At 38.9% G+C, this 26,282-nt stretch overlaps 2 protein-coding genes and 1 pseudogene across 7 annotated transcripts in view; 2 read left to right on the top strand and 1 right to left on the bottom strand.

Annotated features, from left to right (window-relative positions):
• Positions 1-21,597, bottom strand: part of LOC308614069 (uncharacterized protein) — a gene marked incomplete at its 5' end in the record, with an annotated part of 71,048 nt that extends 49,451 nt beyond the window's left edge. The window contains 3 exons of the mRNA XM_081228280.1: positions 16,544-16,740; positions 20,406-21,391; positions 21,425-21,597. Of these exons, the coding sequence (XP_081084406.1) occupies positions 20,590-21,391; positions 21,425-21,597 (975 nt within the window). The 3' untranslated portion in view covers positions 16,544-16,740; positions 20,406-20,589. The remainder of the gene's footprint in view (positions 1-16,543; positions 16,741-20,405; positions 21,392-21,424) is intronic.
• LOC308613859 (large ribosomal subunit protein eL21-like) lies at positions 10,197-10,679 on the top strand (annotated as a pseudogene). Its single transcript has one exon. The product of its transcript is annotated as a large ribosomal subunit protein eL21-like (transcript).
• The window catches only part of HECTD1 (HECT domain E3 ubiquitin protein ligase 1), an 89,547-nt gene continuing 84,189 nt past the window's right edge, over positions 20,925-26,282 (top strand). For 2 of the 5 annotated variants that reach the window (XM_081229675.1, XM_081229671.1), the window contains exons 1-2: positions 20,927-21,280; positions 22,602-22,875. In XM_081229675.1, the coding sequence (XP_081085801.1) occupies positions 22,736-22,875 (140 nt within the window). In that variant the 5' untranslated portion in view covers positions 20,927-21,280; positions 22,602-22,735. Of the gene's footprint in view, positions 21,281-22,136; positions 22,199-22,601; positions 22,876-26,282 lie in introns of all 5 variants that reach the window. The other 3 variants (XM_081229672.1, XM_081229673.1, XM_081229674.1) reach the window with 3 other exon arrangements.

Below are 26,282 nucleotides of genomic sequence, written 5' to 3'. Positions count from 1 at the left end.
ATTTTCATAGAGCAATTGATTTTCAGCTAAAGGGAATTCCTTCACTGTTCCAGACAGCAAATGTTTATTAACTAGGTTCTCAGGTTTAATTCTCAGAAGGGTTTTGCTTAGCAATATCTCAAGCTACATTAATTGAGGGTGAATCTGAAGAATGGCAGTGTTTCCCATATTCCTTGTGATACTTCTTTCCTGACTCCGCTTAACTTTCTATATCTACCTTTATATCATTTCTCCAACTCTTTTCTTTTAGTTTTTCCTTTCAACAACTTATTTTCCCCAACTTCTCTTCTTTTTTTTTTTTTTTTTTTTATTTGCGGTATGCTGGCCTCTCATTGCTGTGGCCTCTCCCGTTGCGGAGCACAGCCTCCAGACGCGCAGGCTCAGCGGCCATGGCTCACGGGCCCAGCCGCTCCACGGTATGTGGGATCTTCCCAGACCGGGGCACGAACCCGTGTCCCCTGTATCGGCAGGTGGACTCTAAACCACTGCGCCACCAGGGAAGCCCCAATTCTCTTCTTTATAAGTGCCTCCAGACTTGGTGAAACCATAAAGATTTCTGCTTCAAAGATTATGTAGAACCAGTGCTATGCAGGACAATGGTTACATGCAAAACAGTTTTGAGTATCAAGGTCACGGACAGGAGCAGTACTCAATACTGAGAAGAAAACAGAGTGTGCTTTGCACAAACTATAACTGAACCCTTGTCTTTGCTTCAGGCAAAATGCCTTCATTTGCTTCCCTCCTATATCTCATTCTTGCTCTTGGCCATGGTCAATGAAAATCTACTGCTAATTTGCTATAAATAATTAAGGTGATTCCTAGACTTCTTTCTCTCATATTAAAATTTCTAATAGTAGTGGAGTAAAGAACTGGGTTTTTCCACTCTCATCCTGCAAAATACATCACAATGGGTTCCTACAGAAAGGACTGCTACGTGGTCACCCAACCCCACATCTCAGTGCTAAACAAATAGAAACACACTAGAGAATTCAGGAATATTTACTAAAGCACTTTTCTTTGGTTGCAGCTCCTGATCTAGGGTAGTACTTCTCAATTTTGGGGTACTGAAAAGTCATCTGGGGTGCTTAATAAACTATTGATTCCTGGACTCTAAATCTAGAGATTATGATTTGGTAGGTCTCTAGTGGAATCCAGGAATCTCTGAATTTACTAAACATCTTAACTGATTCTGATGCAGGTGATCAGAAACACTAGTCTGGGATTTTTCCTATTGACCTAAAAGCTAACCATCCTTATTGGTTCTATTACTGGCCAATTATTTTCGAATTTTTTAGTTTCTCCATTTTCGAAACTGAGAAGATCAATCTGACCAATCTGATTCCTTGGGGTTAGGTAAAGTTGAACATAAATATGTTGGCATTTATTCCAGAAGACAGACACCAATATGTTGAACAAAAAGAACTGACTGGGGCTTCCCTGGTGGCGCAGTGGTTGAGAGTCCGCCTGCCAGTGCAGGGGACACGGGTTCGTGCCCCGGTCTGGGAAGATCCCACATGCCGTGGAGCAGCTGGGCCCGTGAGCCATGGCCGCTGAGCCTGAGCGTCCGGAGCCTGTCCTCCACAGTGGGAGAGGCCACAGCAGTGAGAGGCCCGCGTACCGCAAAAAAAAGAAGAACTGACTGCTTTAAATGAATGAGTGATTAAAATAACAACATACAAATGATAAATTAAAATCAAAATAACTGGGAATGGAGAAAGGACTGGGAGGAGGGAGGGTAACCTTTATGTAGGTAAACCAGAATCATCTCTCTCTACGATAAAGCTTCTCAGTCCTAATCCACAGTATCTTCATACTGCAGGGAGCTGTCACAGGGTGCACCTCCTTAGGAGGCAAATTTTTCTTTGGTCTGTGGGCCTGCCTTGCCTACTGGGGTGTGTCAAGCTTGACAATTTCTGAAGGAGAAATGTAAGCCAATGCTCTACCAACATCAGAAACTAGCCCTGATAAACATGTAACCCCATTTACATTAATTATTAAATTCTCTTAGAAATAATCTAAGGAAAAATCTAAAATATAAAAAAATATATGTCATAAACAAAACATTTGGGCTAGTGGTTATTTTTGTAGGAGAGAAAGAGAACAGGATGCAACCAAAGAGAAGCATACAGGTGGGCTTCTAAGTTACAGGCAATGTTTTATTTCTTAAGTTGGAAGTGGATACTCAGCGGTTCATTTTATTATTAACTTTTAAGCTGTTCATATATGCTTTATATAAATTTTGTATTTGATATAAATCACCTTAAATCAAAAAATACCAAAAAAATCTGTATTTTAAATTATAGTCATTTCAGTGTTATTTATAATATCAGTAACAACAGCATAAAATGGAAGCAGCCTATTGGAATGGCTAAAGTGAACATTGGTTCATCCATACGCTGAATGGAATATTATTCAGTTATTTTAAATATGGTTATGTAGCACTATGGGGGAAAAAAAGCTTATGATAAGTTACCAAAAATTATGTGACAAAATCTTTTAACTGGATGATTACAACTCTGTAAACAGTTGTTCAAAGAATAAAAATGTATGCTACTATGATATAATAATTATTTTTAGTAAAAGGGATTATGAGTGTTTTCCCCCTTGCTTTTTCTAATTATCTTTAGTGTGATCATGTTGTTTTTAATAATTAAACTTTCTATTACAAAAAAAAAGATTTCCTCAAAAAACATTTTTTGGTTCCACTATAAATTAACATGACCAGAAATTACACTGGCTTCTAAGATTTTACACAGGGGAAAGTTTTCATGGAAAACAATAAAAAGTCAGAAAATGACATCTTTCCCTCAGATGTTTCTCAGCAGCCTCTCAGCCTCTGCACCTCAGAAAACAAATGCACTGTGCTAAGATTCAATTGTTTGCCAAGAGTTGAGCTGCCCCTCCTTTTTCCTATCATTGGCCAGCCTGCCTTTCCATCTCCAGCAACCTCCAGTATCTTGGTCACACACACCTCACAGCAAGATGCTGACTAATCCTAAGACTAGGGCAGCTTATTAGGCAACCTTTCACACAGTGCCCATTGCTACTCATTGCACAATATATTTGACTGGGAATGATAAATGCCATGGTTTACATTTGACTCCAGTCACCCTGTCAGTGCCAGCAGCTTAAGTGTGTAAATACCACCCACTGCCTTTAGAAAGATGCTGACATTATGTTCTGGGCTCCCTAATGTTGTGTAACATGAGAGAGGGGAGCAGGGGTGAACCTATGAGGACGAATGAGAAGCAGATGAGGATATTAACCACCTTCTGCCTTATTTCTGAAAGAAATGAAAAGCTGGACACTTATGAGTTGTACCTACAAATAAACATACTTTTAAGATTTAGAATTTAAGAACCTGAACAGGCAAACAAATCAATACTTTTCATATGTTTCTATTAATCCATCGATAAGAAGTAAATCTCTGAGGCAGGAACATTATATCAGTGACTAAAGTAAGTCAAATGGGGAAAAGCAATTGCCGTATTATTTAAAATTCTGTCATAATTTTATCAATGTTACGATACAGAATGTATTTGACTGAAGAAACCACTATGAAGAGACGTTTCTGTGCTTTTTTTCTTGAGACTGCAAGCTCCTCTTAAAAAAACCCTGCAGCCATTCTCAGGTTAGGGGGAAAAAGAGGGGAAAAAAAAGACTCCAAATGAGAGGAGAATAAGGGTTTCAATTGTGATTTGTTCTGAGAATAAATATTATCTTACCCAGATCGTTAAGTCTGTGGGAATATGCAGCACACACAGTTCGGTCCATTTACTGAAGCTAGATTAGTTATTTTTTTTTTCTTTTTTTTCTTTTTGCGGTATGCGGGCCTCTCACTGTTGTGGCCTCTCCCGTTGCGGAGCACAGGCTCCGGATGCGCAGGCCCAGCGGCCATGGCTCACGGGCCCAGCCGCTCCGCGGCATATGGGATCCTCCCAGACCGGGGCACGAACCCGTATCCCCTGCATCGGCAGGCGGACTCTCAACCACTGCGCCACCAGGGAGGCCCTAGATTAGTTATTTTTAGAGTCTTCTATCTCCCATATGTACACAGTGTGACAGTAATGCTAATACAAAGGCCACGTGCAAATTTCGTTTGCTAACAAGATTCCAGACCACTAATGAAAGGACATGGGGTTCTTTAGCTAAAAAAACACGGATATCCACCTACACCTTCTTTTGAGTGTGAAAGAATAGCAAAATATATTTCTTTTTTATTTGGTTACAAAGAGTATGCTTTTAAATAGTGTAATAGAGTAAGGCAAAGGCTAGCTTCCCTTTGATAAGGTAGACTCATATGGAAAGTTATGCAATGGTTAGCAAGATTACACTCCAGTCAATCTAGTCACATTTCCTCAAGACTGAGAAGGACAAAGGAAGTTCCTTAGAATAAGTACCTTTGTATAACAGGTCTGAATCATACTAGGAAACACTAACCAGATCATCTACTTTGACTTGCTCTTTCATTAATATTCAGAAATTACCATGGTCAGAACCTCATCAACCGACAAAACCTGAGTGTAGAAGGTGTTTCCAACTTGGATTTGTTTCCAACAGGAGCAAAAGGTCAAAACACCTTCTGCTTGATGAATCACCAACAACTACCTTATTGTTCTAGGTGTAATTGGTATCCCTGCTAAAAATTCAATCCCAAATTAAATGTCTATGAGGAAGAATTTCACCTGTGGCCCCTAAGGAATTATTTTCAACCTCATTTTTACTATTTTTTGAGTGGAGGCAAAGAAAATGGCCAGAATAGATTTTATGGGTTATACTCTAAATGATGGTGATTCTTGCCCTGGCTTACTTCCAAGGTGAATATGATTATTTTCTTCCCTAAAAACAAATAAAACAAAAAACTGATAGGAAGAGTAGACCTCAGGAAACAGGAGACTAAGAAAATATATTAAATATACTCTTAAGATTCAGATATACTTTCTTTTTTCCCCCAAACTCACTTCAAATAGCTGGCTGACTCAAGTTTTCCTGATCCCTATGCTGGGCTATGCCTGGATTTTTAAAATGAATTTAGCTGAGGAATAGGTATTTACAATATTGGGGAGTATTCATAAGATTATTATTTTATTTATATTTTCTTCATAGAAATATAAGCAATTTGCAAGTTGAAGGATTTTTGTTTTTACAAAGCATATTGCAAACAGCAACAGATCATCTGAAACAGTTTTCATAAATTTTTATTTATTCTCAGTTATTTTCTCTCTCTTGTTGGAATACTAGCCTATAATGTTATAAAGGTTTTGACCTTCTTTCTGTATATTAGCTGCTAGACTAGAATTACAAGAGAACTTCTCTCATCTGTGGTAGGACCTATACCTGGTAGAGTGGTACATTTAAAGTCAGCAGTCAAATACGGCCAAATGCTACTCTTTCCACTTCTGAGTTAAGGAAATTGAAGCCCGGATACTGACTAAATGGCTTAATCTGGATTACAAAATCAGTCAATGGACTGAAAGCCATTAGTAGGTGACAAGACTCTTGATTCAAAACTCAGTCTTTCCACTAGACCACATTACTTTAGATAATTACAGTGTAAAAACTATTGAGAGGGGAAAACAACTGAGGGAAACAGCAGATGTAACTGAATATTTTGAAAAATTTTAATAAGAGCCTAAAATAAGCCAATATATGATGTAGAGCAATGGTAAAGGTAAATACATAGGTAAGCATAAAAGGTAGTATGAATGTATTTTTGTTTGTAACTCTTTTATTCTTGCCTCTTATTTAAGAAACAACTGCATAAAGCAACGATATAAAACTGAGTTGATGGGTATATGATATATAAAGTTGTAACTATATGTCAATAATAGCACTTGGAGAAGGGAATAAAATTTACGGAATAAAATTTTTGTATACTATTGAAATTCAGTTGGTATTAATCCAAACTTGGTTATTTTAAAATTAATACATTAGCTCTAGGGACTTCCCTGGTGGCCCAGTGGTAAAGAATCTGCCTTACAATGCAAGGGACGTGGGTTCAATCCCTGGTCAGGCAACTAAGATCCCACATGCTGCAGGGCAAAGAAACGCACACGCCACAACTACTGAGCTTGCGTGCCTCAGTTAGGGAGCCCATGTGCTGCAAACTACAGTGCCCATGTGCTCTGGAACTGGCATGCCACAACTACAGAGCGCACACGCCCTGAAGCCTGTGCACCACAACTAGAGAGAAGCCCATGTGCCTCAATGAAGATCCCGCATGTCGCAACTAAGACCTGATGCAGCCAAAATAATAATAATAATAATAATAATAAACAAATCTTTTTTTAAAAAAAGATGTTAACTTTAATCCTTAGCATAACCACTAAGAAAAGAACTCAGAAACATATAGTAAAAGAAACCACAAAGGAATTGAAATGATATACCAAAAAAGAACCACTTAACAAAAAAGAAAGCAGTAATGGAGGAATAAAATAGACATAAAACACACAGAAAACAAATAACAAAATGGCAGATGTAAGAACTATGTTATCAATAATTACCTTAATTTTAAATAGACTAAACACTTCAATCAAAAGGCATAAATCTGAAGAATGGATAAAAAAATGATTCAACTATATGCTGTTTATAAAAGACAAACTGGATTCAAAAATACAAATAAGTTGAAAGGAAAAGAATGCAAAAATATACACCACACAGAACAGTACTCAAAAGAGAGCTGGAGTGGCTATACTAATACCAGACAAAATAGATTTTAAGGGAATTCCCTGACAGACTAGTGGTTAGGACTCTGCACTTTCATTGCCGAGGGCTCAGGTTTGATCCCTGATTGGGGAACTAAGATCCCACAAGCCACATGGCCCAAGAAAAGTAGATTTTAAGACAAAAATTGTTACTAGAGGCAAAGAAGGATATATTATAATGATAAAAGGATCAGTCTGTTGGGAAGACATAACTATAAATATATATGCACCTAACAACAAAGTCCCAAAATACATGAAGTAAAAACTAATAAAACTGAAGGGAGACATAGATAGTTCAACAATAATAATTGGTGACTTCACTACTCCACTTTCAATGATGACCAGAACAACCAAACAGATGATCAGTAAGGGAAGAGAAGACTTGAACAATATTATAAACCAACTAGACCTAAGGGACATTCACCCAACTAAAACAGAATGCACATTCTTCTCCAGTATACATGGAAACATCTCCATGACTTAAAATAAGTACAAAACATGTACACTGAAAACTATAAAATATTACTGAAAGATTAAAGATGAACTAAACAAATGGAAAATATCTCATGTTTATAAATTGGGAAACATTATTAAAATGGCAATACTTCCCAAACTGATGTAAATACTCAATGTAATCTCTATCAAAATCAGAGCTTGTTTATTTTTAAACTTTATATTTTTTTTGGCTGTACCAGCTGCTTGTGGGATCTTAGTTCTCCAACCAAGAATTGAACCCAGGCCCCCTGCAGTGGAAGCTCCAAGTCCTAACCACTGGACAACCAGGGAATTCCCATCAGAGCTTGTTTAGACATGGAAGCAACCTAAACATCCATCGACAGATGAATGGATAAAGAAGATGTGGTACATATACACAATGGAATATTACTTAGACATAAAAAATGCCATTTGAAGCAACATGGATGGACCTAGAGATTATCATACTAAGTGAAGTAAGTCAGACAAAAAGACAAATATCATATGATATTGCTTACATGTGGAATCTAAAAAAATGATACAAACGAACTTATTTATAAAACAGAAATAGAGTCACAGATGTAGAAGACAAACTTATGGCTACCAGGGGAGAAAAGCAGGGAGGGCTAAATTGGGAGATTGGGATTGACATATACACACTACTATATGTAAAGTAGATAACTAATAAGGACCTACTGTATAGCACAGGGAACTCTACTCAATACTCTGTAATGATCTATATGGGAAAAGAGTCTAAAAAAGAGTGGATAGGGACTTCCCTGGTGGTCCAGTGGTTAAGACTTCGAGCTCCCAATGCAGGGGGCCTGGGTTTGATCCCTGGTCAGGGAACTAGATCCCACATGCCACAACTAAGAGCCCATATGCTGCAACTAAATGATCCTGCATGCCACAACTAAGTCCCAGAGCAGCCAAATAAATAAATATTTTTAAAAAATAAACATAAGGGACTTCCCTGGAGGTGCAGTGGTTAAGAATCCGCCTACCAATGCAGGTGACATGGGTTTGATCCCCGGTCCGGGAAGATACCACATGCCGCAAAGCAATTAAGCTCGTGCGCCACAACTACTGAGCCTGCGCTCTAGAGCCCGCAAGCCACAACTACTGAGCCTGCGTGCCACAGCGTGCCCCAACTACTGAAGCCTGTGCGCCTAGAGCCCGTGCTCCGCAACAAGGGAAGCCACCGCAATGAGAGGCCCATGCACTGCAACGCAGAGCAGCCCCCACTCACCGCAACTATAGAAAGCCCACACACAGTAACAAACACCCAATGTAGCCAAAAATAAAATTAAAAATTAAAAAAATAATAAAGATAAATAAATATCTTAAAAAACATTAAAAAGAGTGGATATGTGTATATGTATAAATGATTTACTTTGCTGTACAGGAGAAACTAATACAATATTGTAAATCAACTATACTCCAACAAAAATTTAAAAAATAATAAAAGTCAGACACCAATCTCAAAAAAAAATTCAGAGCCTTTTTTTTTTTTTACAATTGACAAGCTGACCTTAAAATTCATATGGAAATGCAAACAAACCAGAATAGCCAAAATGATCTTGAAAAAGAAGAACAACACTGGAGACTTCACACTTCATGATTTCAAAACTACAAAGCTACAGTAATAAACTCAGGGTGGTGCTGGAATAAGGACAGAAATTCAGATCAACGAAACATAATTGAGAGTCCAGATAAACCTTTACACTCATGGTAAGTTGATTTTCAACAAAGGTGCCAAGGCGAGTCATGGGGAAATAATAGTCTTTTCAACAAATAGTGCTGAGACAATTGGATATTCATGTGCAAATAAGAATAAAGTTGGACTCCTACCTCACAACATATACAAAAATTAATTTAGAATAGATCATAAACCTAAATGTAAGAGCTTAAATTATAAAACTCTTAGAAGAAAACATAAATGTAAATATCCACGATCTTGAATTAAGCAATGGTTTCTTAGATTCTGAAAGCACACATGACAAAAGAAAAAAATAGATAAATTGGACTTCATAAAAATTTTAAACTTTTGTGCTTCACAAAACACCATCCAGAAACTGAGGGACTTCCCTGGTGGGGTAGTGGTTAAGAATCTGCCTGCCAATGCAGGGGACATGGGTTTGAGCCCTGGTCCAGGAAGATCACATATGCTGCAGAGCAACTCAGCCTGTGCACCACAACTACTGAGCCTGTCCTCTGGAGCCCGAGAGCCACAACTACTGAGCCCACGCACCACAACTACTGAAGCCCACGTGCCTAGAGTCCACGCTCCGCAACAAGAGAAGCCCCTGCAGTGAGAAGTCTGTGCACCGCAATGAAGAGTAGCCCCCACTTGACACAACTAGAGAAAGCCCGCGCGCAGCAACGAAGACCCAACGCAACCAAAAATAAATTAATTAATTAAAAAAAATTAACTGAAAAGGTGGGACTTCCCTGGTGGTGCAGGGGTTAAGAATCTGCCTGCCAATGCAGGGGACATGGGTTCGGTACAACTACTGAGCCCAAGCGCCACAACTACTGAAACCCATGTGCCTAGACCCCATGCTCCGCGACAGGAGAACCCACTGCAATAAGAAGCCTGCACACCGAAACGAAGAGTAGCCTCTGCTCGCTGCAACTAGGGAAAGCCCACACGCAGCAATGAAGACCCAATGCAGCCAAAAAAATAAAAGAAACTGAAAAGGCAACACACAGGATTGGAGACTATATTTGCAAATTATATCTCTGACAAGGGACTTATATCCAGAATATTTAAAGAACTCATAACTCAACAATGAAAAAACGAATAACCCAATCTTAAAATGCATGAATTTGAACAGATTTTTTTCCAAAGAAGGTATATGAAGAGCCAATAAGCACATAAAAAATGCTCAACGTCATTAGTCATTAGGAAAATGCAAATAAAAATCACAATGAGATACTACTTCACTCTCACTAGGATGGCTATTATTAAAAAAGACACTTTGGGCTGGAACTGCCATCTTCCAGTCATTCACCAAAATGACAAACACAAATGGAAAGAAGAGAAGCACCTTCTATATGTTCTCTAGGCCTTTTCGAAAACATGTTGTTGTTCCTTTGGCCACATACATGCAAACCTACAAAGAAGGTGATATTGTAAACCTCAAGGGAATGGCACTATTCAAAGAGGAATGCCCCACAAATGTTACCAAGGCAAAACTGGAAGAGTCTACTATATTACCCAGCATGCTGTTGGCATTGTTGTAAACAAATGAGTTAAGGGCAAGAATCTTGCCAAGAGAATTAACGTATATACTGAGTGTATTAAACATTCTTAAGAGCCAAGATAGCTTCCTGAAACGTGTGAAGGAAAATAATCAGAAAAAGAAGGAAGCCAAAGACAGTGGTACTTGGATTCAACTAAAGCACCAGCCTGTTTCACCCAGAGAAGCAAATTTTGTAAAAACCAATGGAAAGGAGCCTAAACTGCTGAAACCCATTCCCTATGAATTCACGGCATGAAAGGTATAAAAAAAATAATAAAAGGCCTTGGGACTGTTATAAAAACCACTGAACTGTACACTTTAAAAGCATTAATTGTATATGAATTATATTTCAATAAAGCTACTATTAAAAGTATAAATATACATATATTTAATGTACACACATGTGTATATACAAAGTTTATATATTTAAATGTATACATATGTGTATATATGATATATATGATGCACACATCAGAAAATTGAATATAAAACTAAAGAAAGTGAATAATAAAAAAATCTTGAAATCATCTAATGATGATTTTCAAAGAAAAACTAGTAGAGATATCATTTCCGTGAAAGCTTTGTGGTTAATTTCCTTGGTCAAGAAGCTGCCTGCCTTAATCTCTAGATTACCTCAGCATATGCACATTCTCACATTAATAATACATATATACAGTCTGCAGGTATCATCAAGCCATTGGCATTTACCTAGTAAATCAAACATATTTCCTGGGCTCCAAGTTTATATTAAATTCTGATTTACCTTCCAAGGTATTTTAGACAAGGATTCAGATAAGCTTTGGCAAATGACCTTGAGGGAAGTAATTCTGGTTTTGAATGACCTAGATGGATTTTTCTGCTAAGGAGCTTTACTTGAATAACTGCTCACCTTTTTAACTCTGCTATGGCAGACACACTGATCTCTGAAAGTATAAATTTAATCCTTAAGGCTGAAGGAAAGCAGCTAGTTTTCCTAGCTCAGATAATCAAAGTCTGGCCCTCAGGCTTCTTTAGTTAGCTGATAAAAAGGATAAAAAGGACTCCTTGAATAACACATGAGTGGCGATGGTGTTGGGTAGATGAATTTTGGACTCTGGTGATGTAAGAAGTCCAAGAAAAGGGCTTAAGACTTGTTTACTGTCATTAACTTCATATTATTTAATATGATCACAATATGTAATATGTGTGATTTTGTGTATATATATATTTCTATATAGAAAAAAAGGTCATGGAAATGTTATCAAAATGTTAATAATAATGACCTCAAGGTGGTAGGTGATTATTATTGTTTTTTCTTTTTATTCTATTGGACTTCCCAAGTTTTACACTGTATATATGTATTACATTAAAAAAATGTTTTTGATTGCAAAAGTGATTGTAAAAGAAATTCAAACACTAAAAAGAAATGTAAATCGAAGTGCTCTCCCTATTCCCTTTTTTCTGATTCACTTTTCAGAGGAAACCATTTAATAGTTTGATATATCATTCATTCATTCATTCATTTATTTAGGTCGCACTGCGCAGCATGCCAGATCTTAGTTCCCCGACCAGGAATCAAACCTTCGGCCCCTGCAGCAGAAGCTCAGATTCTTAACCAGTGGACCACCAGAGAAGTCCCTCTTCCATTATGTTTATTCATATTATATATAGAATTTAAAAATGGGATCTTAATGTTTATGATTCTGCAACTTTCTAATTTTAAATATTTTTCATTTTTCTAAGTCAATCTCCTTTTAAACATCTGCACAGGTTAAATGAATCTGTGCAGATTTGTTCACTTTGCTATTGATGGGACATGTAGGCAGTTTCCAATATTCAGTAAGTATAAAAATGCTGCAGTAAATATCCTGGTGTATTTATTTTTCTGCACTCGTGCTATAATTTCTATATGCTTAATGCCTCAAGGTGTATTTCTTTTTATCATGGTGTGTGTGTGTTGGGGGGGTTCATTTAGCCCAGTGAGAGAGAGAGAGCTTCTGCAGCCAGGCTTTCTGGATTCAAAATCCACCTTTGTTGTTTACCAGCTGTGTGATCTTATAGATTACTTAACTTTCATAGGCCTTCATTTCCCCATCTGTAAAATGGAGACAATAACATTATCTCCCTTGTAGGGTTATGAGGAGGATTAAATGAGTTAGTAATTACAAAGTACTTAAAAGGGTGCCTACACATAGTAAGCTCTGTATAAGTGTAAGTTAATTTTTAAAATATCTGTTCCTGTCATTATCCCCTATAATGTTATCTCTTTAATTTATTATATAACAAAATCATAAGAATAAACTTACTTGAACTATTTTGAGTTTTAAAAAGCTTAAGTAAATAACTATAGTGATCTCTCCATAGATAAAAGGTTAAATGATGCTGTAACTTAAAATTAAGAAACATTTCCATAAGATTATCTCAAAATGTCAGTATTGCTTCCTTTATCCTCTTAGACCTCCCATATATTTTTTAAAAATGATTTTATTATGAGATTTTCAAATACACACAAAACTACAGACACTAGTATAATGAACCCCCATGTACTTATTACCCAGATTCAATAGTTATCCTCAGTGCATGGCCAATTATGTTTCATCTGTACTCTACCCACTATCTCCTCAAACTGTTTTGTAGCAAATCCTAGTTAGCGTATCATTTCATCTGTAAATGTTTTAGTATGCTTCTCTAAGCAATAAAGACCCTTTTTTTTTGGTAATATAACCATTATATCATTATCATATATTAAAAACAATTAACAATAATCCCTTAATAGCAAATATATAGGAGAAACTTCAAATTTATACAATTATTATGTTTTTCCCCAATACACTTTTTAAAATATGTAATAAGAAAATATAATTCTTTTTTTAAATTTTTATTTATTTATTTTTTTGGCTGCTTTGTGTATTCATTGATGCGTGTGGGCTTTCTCTAGTTGTGGTGAGCGGGGGCTACTCTTTGTTACAGTGTGTGGGTTTCTTATTGCAGTGGCTTCTCTTGTTGCAGAGCACGAGCTCTAGGCACGTGGGCTTCAGTAGTTGTGGTGCACAGGCTCAGTAGTTGTGGTATGTGGGCTCTAGAGTGCAAGGCTCAGTAGTTGTGGCTCAAGGGCTTAGTCACTCTGAGGCATATGGGATCTTCCTGGACCAGGGATCAAACCCATGTTCCATGCATTGGCAGGCGGATTCTTAACCACTGCGCAACCAGGGAAGTCCCAGAAAATAGACTTCTTTACAGAACTTAGGTTCTTGAAAGTCTTCTATTGAATGAATTTTCATAAATCAGATCCTACTTTTCCTTTAACTAAGTTATAAAGTACTTATTATGCACCTGAGCATACTAATGAAGAGTAAAAACCTTTTTTTTTAGCCTTGGAGAAAGAACAACTAACTAGGAACATAAAACACACAACTTTTACAACTATTATTTGTTTTCTGTCTTCACTACCAAGGGACATATGATGGATAGAGTGAATCTTGTAAAAAATTGTCAAAATTCTAGAATATATTTATAAATACATCATTTTTGAAATCTTTAGAAAAGAATGATTCCTAGAAGACAGCAATACTAAGAATTAGTCATCTCAAGCTAAACTTACTATCTTATTTTTTTGACTTACAATTTTGAAATAAGTTCAAACACAAAAAAATTGCCAAAAAAAAAAAAAAAAGACTTCCTATATATATCCTTTACCCAACTTCCCCAACTGTTATTATTGGGATGCCATAGTTGAAATAAGTGGATTTCAAGAAGGCAATTGACAATATTTCCTTTAAAATCTTAGATACAAATATGTTCATTCTGTACTACAAGACTCAATTTTGGTTTTCGTTTTCTTAGTATTGTCACTTTTTAAAAAAAAATTATGTTAAAATTCTTATTGCTAAGAAGGATGTAAGTGGGTCAGGTGATAAATACCGTTAGGTAAAGCCAGAGTTACCTGAACAACTACATCAAGAGAATGTTACTTAATGCATAAAAAACTGCTTCGTGAAAGGTTTGTGACACACCAGTGCCTTTGTTTTGGCCAAGTTCTGTCGCACATTTATCTAATCAACTACTAACAAAGAATTTGGAAGGATGGCTAATACAGTTCACTACCCAATTGGGATTCAAAGAGATTGCCACAGGATGCAGCACTGATGCAGAATCAACAAGATGAAATTTAGTAAGTCTAAACATTAAGGACAAAAATATTAACCACTAAATTAAAAGACTGAAGAAAAGCTGGCTTGGCAGTTCAGGTAGCAAGAAGTAAGGGCTTTAGTTTACTGCAGACTCTGTATGAGCCAAAAGAGTGATGTGACTACCACCCTCCCAACCCAATGCAACAGAAGACTGTACTCCTCTGTCCTGGTCTGACCACCTTTAAAGCACAGTTTTAGACTTAGGAATAAGTTAAAGAATTTCAGGAGAAACTGGACATGACCAAGGAGGGTAAAGCTGTTGAAGGACCTAGACTTACTTTGCCTGGAGAAAAAAGGGAGTGGAATCATGACTGCTGTCTTTACTTGTGGTGACCTGTCCCATGGAAGAGGGAGCAGACCTAGCATGCCATACCAGAGAGCAGAACTAATAATGTAATTAATATTAATAGCTGGCACTTTTGAGTGTTTAATATGTGGTAGGCATTTACATGCATTATCTTGTTTAATATATTTATTCTATGAGGGGTTAGTTTCTATTATTATCTTAGGCTTATAGATTAGGAAAACAAAACTCAGAGAGGCCAAGGCAACATAGATAGTACATCAAAGTAGCTTATGTCCATAATGAATTAATACCTGTAATACATTTAGAAGAGTGTTAGGACATGATAAGTGCCTAATAAAATTTAGCAGCAATAATAATAATGATAGTATCATTATAATTATATTTAAATATTATTATTATTGTATTGACTTAGGTCAGTGGTTCTCAGCCTTGGCTACACATTAGAATGACTTTAAAAAATATTGATGTCTGAGGACTTCCTTGGTGGTCCAGTGGGTAAGACTCCGTGCTCCCAATGCAGGGGGCCTGGGTTTGATTCCTGGTCGGGGAACTAGATCCCACATACATGCCGTAACTAAGATGTCTGCATGCCGCAACAAAGATCCCACAAGCTGCAACTAAGACCCAGTGCAGCCAAAATAAATAAATAAGTAAATAAATATTTTTTTAAAAATACTGAGGTAAGGATCCTACCTTCAGAGACCCTGACTGAAGGGGTCTGAGATATGGCCTGATCCTCTGACATTTCAAAAGTTCCCCAGGTGAAGAAAACATTCACAAAGACATATCTGATAAAGACTACTATCAGAATATACAAAGAACACTTACAATTCAACAAGAAAATGAACAATATGCTGAAAAAATGGGCAACAGATCTGAACAGACACCTCATCAAAGAAGATATACAGGTAGCAAATAAGTATATGAAAAGATGCTCCACATCTCATGCCATTAGGGAATTGAAAATTAAAACAATAATATGATACCACTACACACCTATTAGAATGGGCAAAATCCAAAACACTGACAACAGCAAATGCTGACGAGAATGTTGGACAACAGGAACTCTCATTCACTGCTTATGGAAATCAAAATGGGGGGAATTCCCTGGATGTCCAGTGGTTAGGACCTGGAGCTCTTGACCCCTGGTCAGGGAACTAAGATCCCACAAGCTATGCAGCTCAGCAAAAAAAAAAAAAAAAAAAAAAGAAATGCAAAATGGTACAGCTACTTTGGAAGACAGTTTGGCAGTTTCTTACAAAAGTAAACATGTTCTTGTAGGAGGGAGGGAGAATTAGATGAAGGTAGTCAAAAGGTACAAACTTCCAGTTACAAGAAAAATATATACTAGGGATGTCATTTATGACATGATAACAATAATTAACACTGCTGAACACTATAAATGAAAGTTGTTAACAGTAAATTCTAAGAGTTCTCATCACAAGGAAAAAACAATTTTTTAATCTATTTCTTTAATGTGGTATCTATGAGATGATGGATGATCACTAAACCTACTGTGGTAATCATTTCATGACATATGTCAGTCAAATAATTATGTTGTACATCTTAAGCTTATACAGTGCGGTATGTCAATTATATCTCAGTAAAACTGGAAGGAAAAAAAACAAACAAACATATTCTTACCATACAATCCAGAAATTATGGTCCTTAGTATTCATCCAAATGAGTTGAAAACTTATGTCCATGTAAAAATTTGCACTTGGATGTTTACAGAAGCTTAATTTTATTGCCAAAACTTGGAAGCATCCAAGATGTCCTTCAGTAGGTAGATGGATAAATAGCAACTTTGGTACATCCGGACAACAGAATATTGTTCAACCCTAAAAAGAAATGAGCTATTAAGCCATGAAAAGACATGAAAGAACATTAAATGCATATTACTAAGTGAAAGAAACCGACATGAAAAGGCTATATACTATATGATTTCAACTATATAACATTCTGGATAAGGTAAAACAACAGACAAGGTAAAAAGATTAGTGGTTGCTAGGGGCTAGGGGTGAATGGGATGAATACATAGAGCACAAGTGATTTTTAGGGCTGTGAAACTATTTTATAATGATGGATATGTGTGATGATATATTTGTCAAAATCCGTAGATTATACAACACCAAGAGTGAACTCTAATGTGAACTATGAACTTTGAGTGATAATGATGTGTCAACCTAGGTTCGTTAATTGTAACAAATGTACTATCCTGTGGGGGATTTTGACAGTTGTGCAGGGGCAGGAGGTGTATGGGAATTCTCTGTATTTTCTGCTCAACTTTACTGCGAACCTAAACTGCTCTAAAAAATAGTCTATTAAAAAAAAAAGTTCCCCAAGTGACTCTAATGTGCAGCTAAGGTTGAAAATTACTGGTTTAGGTTCTTTGCATACACAATCTCCTTCAACTCTTCTAACGCTCATCTAATTATGTAGCTGTTGTCATCCTTTTTTACATATGAGGAAACTGAGGTTTGGAGGGATCAAATAATTTATCCAAGTTCACCCAGGTAGTAAAATGGGAACAGGGTTTCACATATTGGTCAGCCAGCTTCTACCACACCACTTTTTAATAATTGGAGCTAATAGATCGGGGTAAAATGCATTGCCTCATGAAATAATCATTTCCCAACAATGGAAATATCATAGAAAAGGCTGGATAACAAGTCAGGGATGGCACAGACAAATTACTACATTGTTTTTTTTCTGTACGAGGGAAGACAGAGTAGGTTATCTTTAACATTCCTTCAGACTCTAAGAGCCCGAAGAGTTGAAGGCCTGGGTTTGAGAATGAGACCCGTCCCTGAGGAGCTATGAGACCCTGAGCAAGTCACCTAACTTCTCTGAGCTTTTCCTCTTATATATAAAGATAATACCTACGCTGTTAGATCATTTTTTATATATAATAAAATTATATATGAGGATTAAATAATAATAGATGTTAAAGTCTCTTGCTAACTGTAAAGCTTCATAGAAATCAATTTTAACTTTAAGGTGTTTAATCATCCTAAAACCTGGTTTGCATTACAGCACTCCTTTGTTTAAAGTGTCCAAAAGCTCCCCATCACCCAAAGAACAACATTGTTCACCCAACGTTCAGACTCCTTAGCACAAGACCCTTAGCTAATTGATTCCAATTAACCTCAATGTTCTCTTCCAGTCACTACCTCCACCCTAGGTTCCAGCCAAATTAATTTCCTACTCTTCCAAAATGACTGATTACATTCTTTCATATTCAGAGACTCTCAGAAATTCAGGAAAGCCACAGACATCCCCATTTCCAATTAAAAGTTCGAGAAATGCCCAGACATTTTTTGTAGTGTATTTGAAATGTTTACAGCTAACGATGCTTTGGATACATAAAAAACTTAGTGTCATATAATTGTTATTCATAAGATTTATTTTAAAAATTACTTCATTGTAATGCCAATCAGTGGGATAAGAGTTTAAGTTTGAATGAACGTCTTCCTTTTTGATCTTGTTGAATGGTTCCAACTGTGTATATACTGAAGATCCTTCATGAAAGTGGGGCCTATACCAAAAGGCAGCCTGTTCCCTCTCCTTCCCCAAGAGGAGTCCTCTCCACATCTCTGTGCCTCTCCACGTGGTCTTCATAATGTTTGGCCAGCTCCAAACATAGTTCACACATTATTTTTGAAGACTTCCAAGATATCATTACCTCCTTGATGGTCCCAGTGTACCTGACAATATTATGTGATAAGTATGACCATGGAGCCAGACACAGTGGATGTGAATACATCTACCTTCCTCTAGACTTTTATAGTTTATTGAAGATGAGATCTGTGACTTATTCACTGTACCTTACACTGCCTGGCACATAGCAATTCTTAAAGTTCATTATTCTTAGATTTTGACATCAAGGTGAAATATTAACATGTAAATATATCCTGGTTTCTTGGGACATATATTCAAGTATGGTCAGTTGCCTTCATCTGGGTCTCCTGTTTTCTGCAGGGCTTTATTCCTTTCCTTTAATGCTCTTTTTCTGGGATCTCATTTCAATTAAAAAATGATTCAATAATAAAATCACAAAAAAGGTCAACATTTTTGGATAGGGTTTCTTTAAAGTATATTACAGCCATTAATTTTCCAGGTAGGAAGTGGGTGGTATAAATAGAGATGGTGAGGGAATAAAGGAAACTATACCTTTACATAATTATTTAAATTCTGATCTATCTTTTTTTTTTTTTTTTTTTTTTTTTTTGCGGTACGCGGGCCTCTCACTGTTGTGGCCTCTCCCGTTGCGGAGCACAGGCTCCGGATGCGCAGGCTCAGCGGCCATGGCTCACGGGCCCAGCCGCTCCGCAGCATGTGGGATCTTCCCAGACTGGGGCACGAACCCGCGTCCCCTGCATCGGCAGGCGGACTCTCAACCACTGCGCCACCAGGGAAGCCCCTGATCTATCTTTAAAAAAAGTATTTTAAAGATTTCTTCTCCATTCTTATTGCCAAAAACTAGGCCCTTTCTCCCTCCACTACTGTAGGATTTTAGCAATCTCCCAGTTAATCTCCTTGTCTAGGTAGCTCCTTTTAGCCATTCTGGACACTCTTGCCCTATACATCTTTGTAAGATTTTTATAATTTTTCCAGTCAATGTTCTAGTCCAGAACTTGTTAGTTTCCTCAGCCTAAATTCTGCATCCCACACATTTAAGTTCCTGCTTACTTTAGCTCCTATCTTCTATATCATTGCTTAATGCTGGTTTTTGCTTGGGGCACAGGTCCTCTTTCCTTTGTTTCAGAACAGATCAGGCTTTGCCTGTATTCTTACTCCTCTCTTGAAGTGTTTACATTCTACCCATTCTTCAAGTCTAAAAGGAATGCCACTTCCTCCTTGAAGATTTTCCTGGCAGCTCCAAGTCACATTCATAGCTCGCAAGTAATTATTCTCATGTGCTGTACTTGGGACAAGATAGTGGAATCCTCCACTCTTTTCTCTTAATTTGACCTACTAACAGGAGACCTGGGAATCCTTACCTGCTACAATGGGACATGTACCTATAGATATCTGAGGTGCAAATCTGTAATTTCCAAAATACTAGCTCTTCAAGCATATGTAGCAGCTTCTCTGATTGCTTAAAGGAACACGACTCAAATACTATCATGTAATACTCATTTTCGTTTAAAAGATGAAAAAGTGATAGTACAGTTGGTGTACGGGGCATGGGTTTACTTATCTCACAAACGAATGGATTCATTTCTTGATTTAAAAAAAAGCTATATTCATATTTCCAATTAATTACATCCTAAATGTCTCCAAGCCCGTCCCATAAGCAGGCATATTTTGTTTTCAACGCGTGTGAAATAAAACGTTTGAAGGTAATAACAATGGACATATTGGAGACTACAACGCAGAGGAAGAACTCAAAAGCACACTCGAGGAGCTGCTTCTACTGGGGACGCCACTGGGCCTGATTCACGCTTTTGGGAGCCGCAGTGCTCTCATCTGTACAATGGAGAGGATACTCGACAATATTTACCTCCCAGGGTGGTGGTGAAAGTTTTCCTTTCTGGTGAACTGCCGGGCGGTTTGCCTACCGAAGGGAGGCGCTTTTCTTCCCCCGACGCACTTCCGTGCGCGAGGAGGGATGACTAGCCGAGAGGAGGGGAAGCTCGTGGCGGAGGTCGCCTGGGCCGCAGCTTTGACGGGCGGCGTCGGGGCCTTCAGCAGGAGCACGTCAAGTGTGTACACTCCGTGCAAAACACGCTGAGCGTGCGTGCACCCGTGTGCGCGGGGTGCTGGGAGTGCGCTCGGATTGACAGCGAAGCGTGAAGGCGCAGGGCGTACGACAGATAAGCGACAGCCGACGAGGCCGAAGGAGTCTGAGGCCCCGGTAGCGGCGACGACGCGTCCGGTCGCCCGGCGCCCCGGCCAGGCGCCCCAGCGTTGTGGGCCGACTGGTCTCCGCAGCGCCCCACGTGGCGGCCGGCAGGGCTGAGCTGGGAGAGCATATTTGCTCCGCCTCCGCGGCGCACGGTTGCCCTCCGCAGTTTCCCCGCCCGGCTCTCACCCGACCCTCCACCCATCCCCCTCCCGGATCGCGATGGACGCTGCATCCCCCAGCCGCCGCCGCCGGTAGCACTGCGCGGGGCTCTGAGCTGCAGGGCCTGAGGAGACGCGTGCCGGAGGCGGGACGTGAGCTGGCGGCTGCCGGTCTGGGGAACCTCTCGCTTCCCTGTCACCAGGTCCCGGCGGAGGAAGGGGAGGGACGAGACGCGGCTTTTCCTGTGCAGCCGGCCCGGCTCGACCTGCGCGGCCTGCAGCTTCCTGGGAACTCGAGGGCCGCGGCCGGGCCTTGCTCTGCCCGCGGCCTGCTTGGAGCTGGACCGGGGCGGTTTGGGACGACAGGCCCGGGTAAGAGCTTGAGGGAAGGAGAGGCGGGAGCGCCTTGGGCGGTCGGAAAGGCCAGGCGTGGTGCCGGCATCTGGGATGCACGGCGGCGGGCCGGGAGCGAGACCCCGGACCCTGGTGAGGTCGGCGGGGCTGCCGCCGACTCACCCGCTTAGCCCCTTTGTTCCCCTCCCCCGGCCCTGCCCGCGTAGGGACCCGGCTTCTCCGAGCCGGAGCCCATGGTTGGCCCCCCTTGTCCTTGAGAAAGGTTCGCCGCCCGGCCTGGCCAGGGACGTCCCGCCGGGCCTCGGAGTTACGGGCGCCGCTCCCGGGAGACCCATCGCCCTGCCCGCCCTGGCGGCCTCCTCTCAGGCAGAGAGGCTTGCTGCTCCTCCTCCAAAACTTCCCCTCCTCCTCGACACAGGTACCTAACTTAGCCGGGTTTGGTGCCGGAAAACCGGAGCGCGGTGCCTGCGCCTCCCGGTGCGGAGTCGGCTGGGCCCGGAGTGTTGGGTCATCCCTGCAGATCGCCGCCGTTGGGTGCCCAACGGGACCTGCCGCTGGATTTATACACCTGCAGCTGGGTTACGTGGGACCCAAAGCTGTCCTTCCGTCAGGGCGCTTACGAGCTTTTGTAATGCTTATTGGGGCTGCTTCTCCGATGTTGTTGCTGCTGTCGTTTTTAACTAACTGCCCCATTCTGTGGGACTGGGGAAGGAGGGCCGTAGATTGGCCTATGTTCTGATCCGTAACGTGTTAGTCCATTGCAGTTACTTTTAGCATTTCTTTTTAAACTTTTAAGAACAGTTGTCAAGACTGCCAAAATTCCTAATCAAGTCTTTATTCATAGATAGATCTTGTATCTAATTATCATTTGTAGTTGGACATCTTAAGAAGAGCAGTAAATGAATTGAGAAGTCAGCAGAATTTATGAAATTGGAGGTAATTTTAAAGTAGAAACTTAATTGGGGGGGGGAATTGGCTCAAAGTGCTTAGTCTCCTTAAAATACTGAATCTAACCCTTATCAGAAGATCGGTTTTGGGTGGAGGAAGGGGAAAGAAGTTTGCTGGAAAAAAAAAAAGAACCTTTTTAGTAAGGTGTTGTTTGCCTTTTGGCGCAGACGTTAGTGATAAGCAGTAGTGGGATCCGAAGCTTGTTTGATTGTCTTTGACAAAGACGGCTCTGGTTTCCAGTTAAGCAGCAACCTAATCAGCTTATACTCTTGTGCAAAACTGGTTTTTATTTAGTACAGTGTATGAAGTTAAACCCGAGGAATAAGGAAAGTTGAAAAACTGCATTAAGCTCTCTATCGAAACATACTTATGAGTCTTTTCTAATTCCTAGGAGGACACCACGAAAATTTGGCTCTAGCCGATGTAAAAGAAAAAAATTTTAAACCCACGCTGATCAGTCCTGGACATTTAGAGGACTTTTTGCCTTTACTTTTTAAATTTGAGCAAAGAAGCTTTTAAAAAACCATGGCAGACGTGGATCCAGATACATTGCTGGAATGGCTACAGATGGGACAGGGAGATGAAAGGGACATGCAACTAATAGCCCTTGAACAGCTATGCATGCTGCTTTTGATGTCTGACAACGTGGATCGTTGTTTTGAAACGTAAGTACATCCCTTCATCATCTTCCTTTGGGGTTGCTGTAGGGACATCTACATAACATGTTTTCAAACATTTGCTGATTTCAGTTTGTGTAGAATTTTGTTTAGTGAGTTTTAAAACTATCTTTTAAAAAGTTCTTGCAGTTTTCCATGTACACTTTTCTGAGAAATAAAAATTGGTAGGTGAACTAACTCCAGTAATGATAATTGTGATGACACAAATGCATGTTTATTGAATGAATAGGAATTAGTAGGGAATACTGATTCTAACCCATAGCTTGATTGATTCAATTTCAAAACATGTTATGAGCTGGGAGACTACAAATACTTCTTTAAAGGTGGCTATTTCTGTATCAAGTAATTGGCTTAAATTGACATGAAAATGCAGATGATAATGAACATATGTTCCCAACTGCCCTTTCTTCATTGGTGTTAAGTCTTAGGACACTGTACCTTTTTTTGGTGGGGGTGGGGGTGGGGCACTGCCACATGGCTTGTGGGATCTTAGTTCCCCCACCAGGGACTGAACCCAGGCTACTGCAGTGAAAGTGCTGAGTCCTAACCACTGGACCTTCAGGGAATTTCCCTGTACTTTGTTAAGCAAATCATTGCTTTGTAAATTTCAGTTTGGAGAGGGTATAAATTGGATGTTAACCATATGGCATACTTTTCGGTATAATAGAAACAGACTTTGATGTTTGGAGAGTTTAAGCAGTTTTATTCAGAGGTTGTGTAGAATTTGTGCAAAAATGTAAAGGAATCAGTACTAGACTGGCCATTAATGCCATGTTTTTCCTCTTATGTGACACTTGCCCAGTTAGATTAACTGTTCTTCTGAATGCTGAACACGTTTGGTTTTCATTGTTTATTTTACATTTATATTTACAATTTTGAATTCCGGTGATAAGTAAATGAAAACTCAGATGCTTCTATATTTGTTCTAATGCCGTTTTGAAGTAATTAGTAGAAAATGTTTGAGATGTTGACATAAAATTTGGTATAATTATCTTAATTTCTTTGAGGTGAGAATAAAGGCTGAATTACTAAATTGACAAAGCATTTTTAATCGTCTTCATTTTTGAATGATTAATGAAGATGAATTAATAAATGAATAGTTAATAATTCTTAGTTGTAAATCCCATTGAGACAGTACTATTATGATAAAAATCCTTATGAACAAAGTTCCCATATCACAGTCTGTTAGTGACTCCTTTATTTCAAGTACTTATTGTTATTGGCAAACTTTGAGAACATAATAATTTTGCTGCTCTGTTAGCACTTGTTTTGGTCAGATTCATAGAAAAGTGAAATAGGTTTGGAACATTCATAGATTTCATTAGAGGGTTTTCATTAGAGGGCTTTCATTGACCTGAGAATTACTTTTGGTATTTTAAAAAGTAAGTCATACCTACCAGTCAAATCAACTATCATGTCTTCCATTAAGTAGTAACATATAGTAGAGGTGTTTGTAATGGCATTTTTTAGAAGTGTTATTATATTAAACAATTTTAAAGGAAATTTTTATTTACTTAAAAAATTTTTTACTTTATAAATTTATTTTATTTTTGGCTGCGTTGGGTCTTCGTTGCTGTGCATGGGCTTTCTCTGGTTGCGGCGAGCGAGGGCTACTCTTCATTGCATGGAGGTACCATGGATGATTCAGGTTACAATGGATGATGATGCCGTTCAGTGAGAGAGAACACTGGAAGAGGACCATGTTTTTGTGTTTGGTTTTTGGTTTTTAGGTTTTTTTGGCCACGCCTCATGGCTTGTGGAATCTTAGTTCCCCAACCAGGGATTGAACCTGGGCCCCTGAAGTGAAAGCGCCAAGTCCTAACCACTGGACTGCCAAGGAACTCCCATGTTTTGAGGGGCTGAGATCATGAGTGTGGTTGTGGCTAGATTCTCATATCTGCTTTGCATTTATTGTGTTGCATTGTGCTGTTTTGACGGAAATATATGAAAAAAAGCCCATCGCCCCATAGATGTAGCTGGAAAAGGGAGGAATGTTGTAATGATTTTTTGTGTGTAATTATGGATATTCTTCTTTGATATCATACCTAAACTTGGGGGGGAGTGTAGTTTCTTTTTGTTTTAATTAATTTTTATTGGAGTATAGTTGCTTTACAAAGTTGTGTTAGTTTCTGCTGTACAGCAGAGTGAGTCAGCTATATGTCCCCTCCTTTTTGGATTTCCTTCCCATTTGGGTCACCACAGAGCATTGAGTAGAGTTCCCTGTGCTATACAGTAGTTTCTCATTAGCTATCTATTTTATGCATAGTAGTATATAGGCAAGTGATAGTTTCTGAAGGGTTAGTTATAATGTGGGTTCTGAAATATCAGTGAACTTGTCATACTCTTGTACATTAAAATCTGTTGGTCTCTCTGGTACTTTGAGTGGGTTTTTTTTTTAATATTTATTTATTCTTTTGGCTGTGCCAGGTCTTAGTTGTGGCACGCAGGATCTTTAGTTGTGGCATGTGGGATCTAGTTCCCTGACCAGGGATCGAACCCAAGCCCCCTGCATTGGGAGCATGGAGCCTTAGCCACTGGACTACCAGGGAAGTCCCTGAGTGGGTTTTTTTAAACCCATGTTTAAGTTTGAAAGATCATGCACTGGTCATGTGAAAAGTATTGGTCTACTGAGTTATACAGATATTCCTAATGTTGCCATATGTCATTCTACAGTATCACAAACTCAAATTTGTTATTATGACTACTAATCTCATCAGAAAGGTCTTTAAATATTGGGACGCTCTGTCAGGCTCCTTGTGGCAGGTACAAGTTGTGATTTTTGCTTGAAAGCTTGAATGTTATCATTGGCAACAAATACTGTCAGTTGTTTTTCCTTGAAGTGAAAGGCTTACTTGGTTAATTTTTGAGAAAATGTTTGCCAGATATCCAAGTCTGAATAACCACAATTTGCCTGAAGTTATTTCAAGTAAAAATGATGTTGCATGAAAAAAAGTGGCTAGTTCAGCTCTCCAACAGTTGTACAAGTACTCTTCCTAAGGCAGAGTGCTTTATGCTTACTTGCCATTTCCTTAAGTAGGATATTAAAAAGATATGTATTCAAGGGTTGAGGTTTAGTAAAATAACTAATTTTCCCCCCATGCTAGAGCTTGGCAGTGAAGAATACCATACCATTACTAGTGGTACAGTTTAGTGCCGCTGCCTTGATTCATGCTAGAGCACCAGCAGTTTTATCCACCATTGCTTTTGCATCATTAGTGCACGTCAACGCAGGGAAGAGAGTGATTAAAGAAGAACAATTATGTTGAATACTGGTGAGAGGTCAAGTAGGGTGAAGACTAAAAGGTGTCCTTTGGATTTAGGAACATTCCCAAGATCATTGATCTTTTTTTTTTTAATACATTTATTTGTTTTATTTATTTATTTTTGGCTGCGTT

This window comes from Mesoplodon bidens, assembly GCF_964165515.1.
Source record: "Mesoplodon bidens genome assembly, chromosome: 3".
Lineage (NCBI taxonomy): Eukaryota > Metazoa > Chordata > Mammalia > Artiodactyla > Ziphiidae > Mesoplodon > Mesoplodon bidens.
The sequence above is the reverse complement of the archived record's forward strand: the minus strand, read 5'-3'. Positions and strand labels throughout refer to the sequence as shown.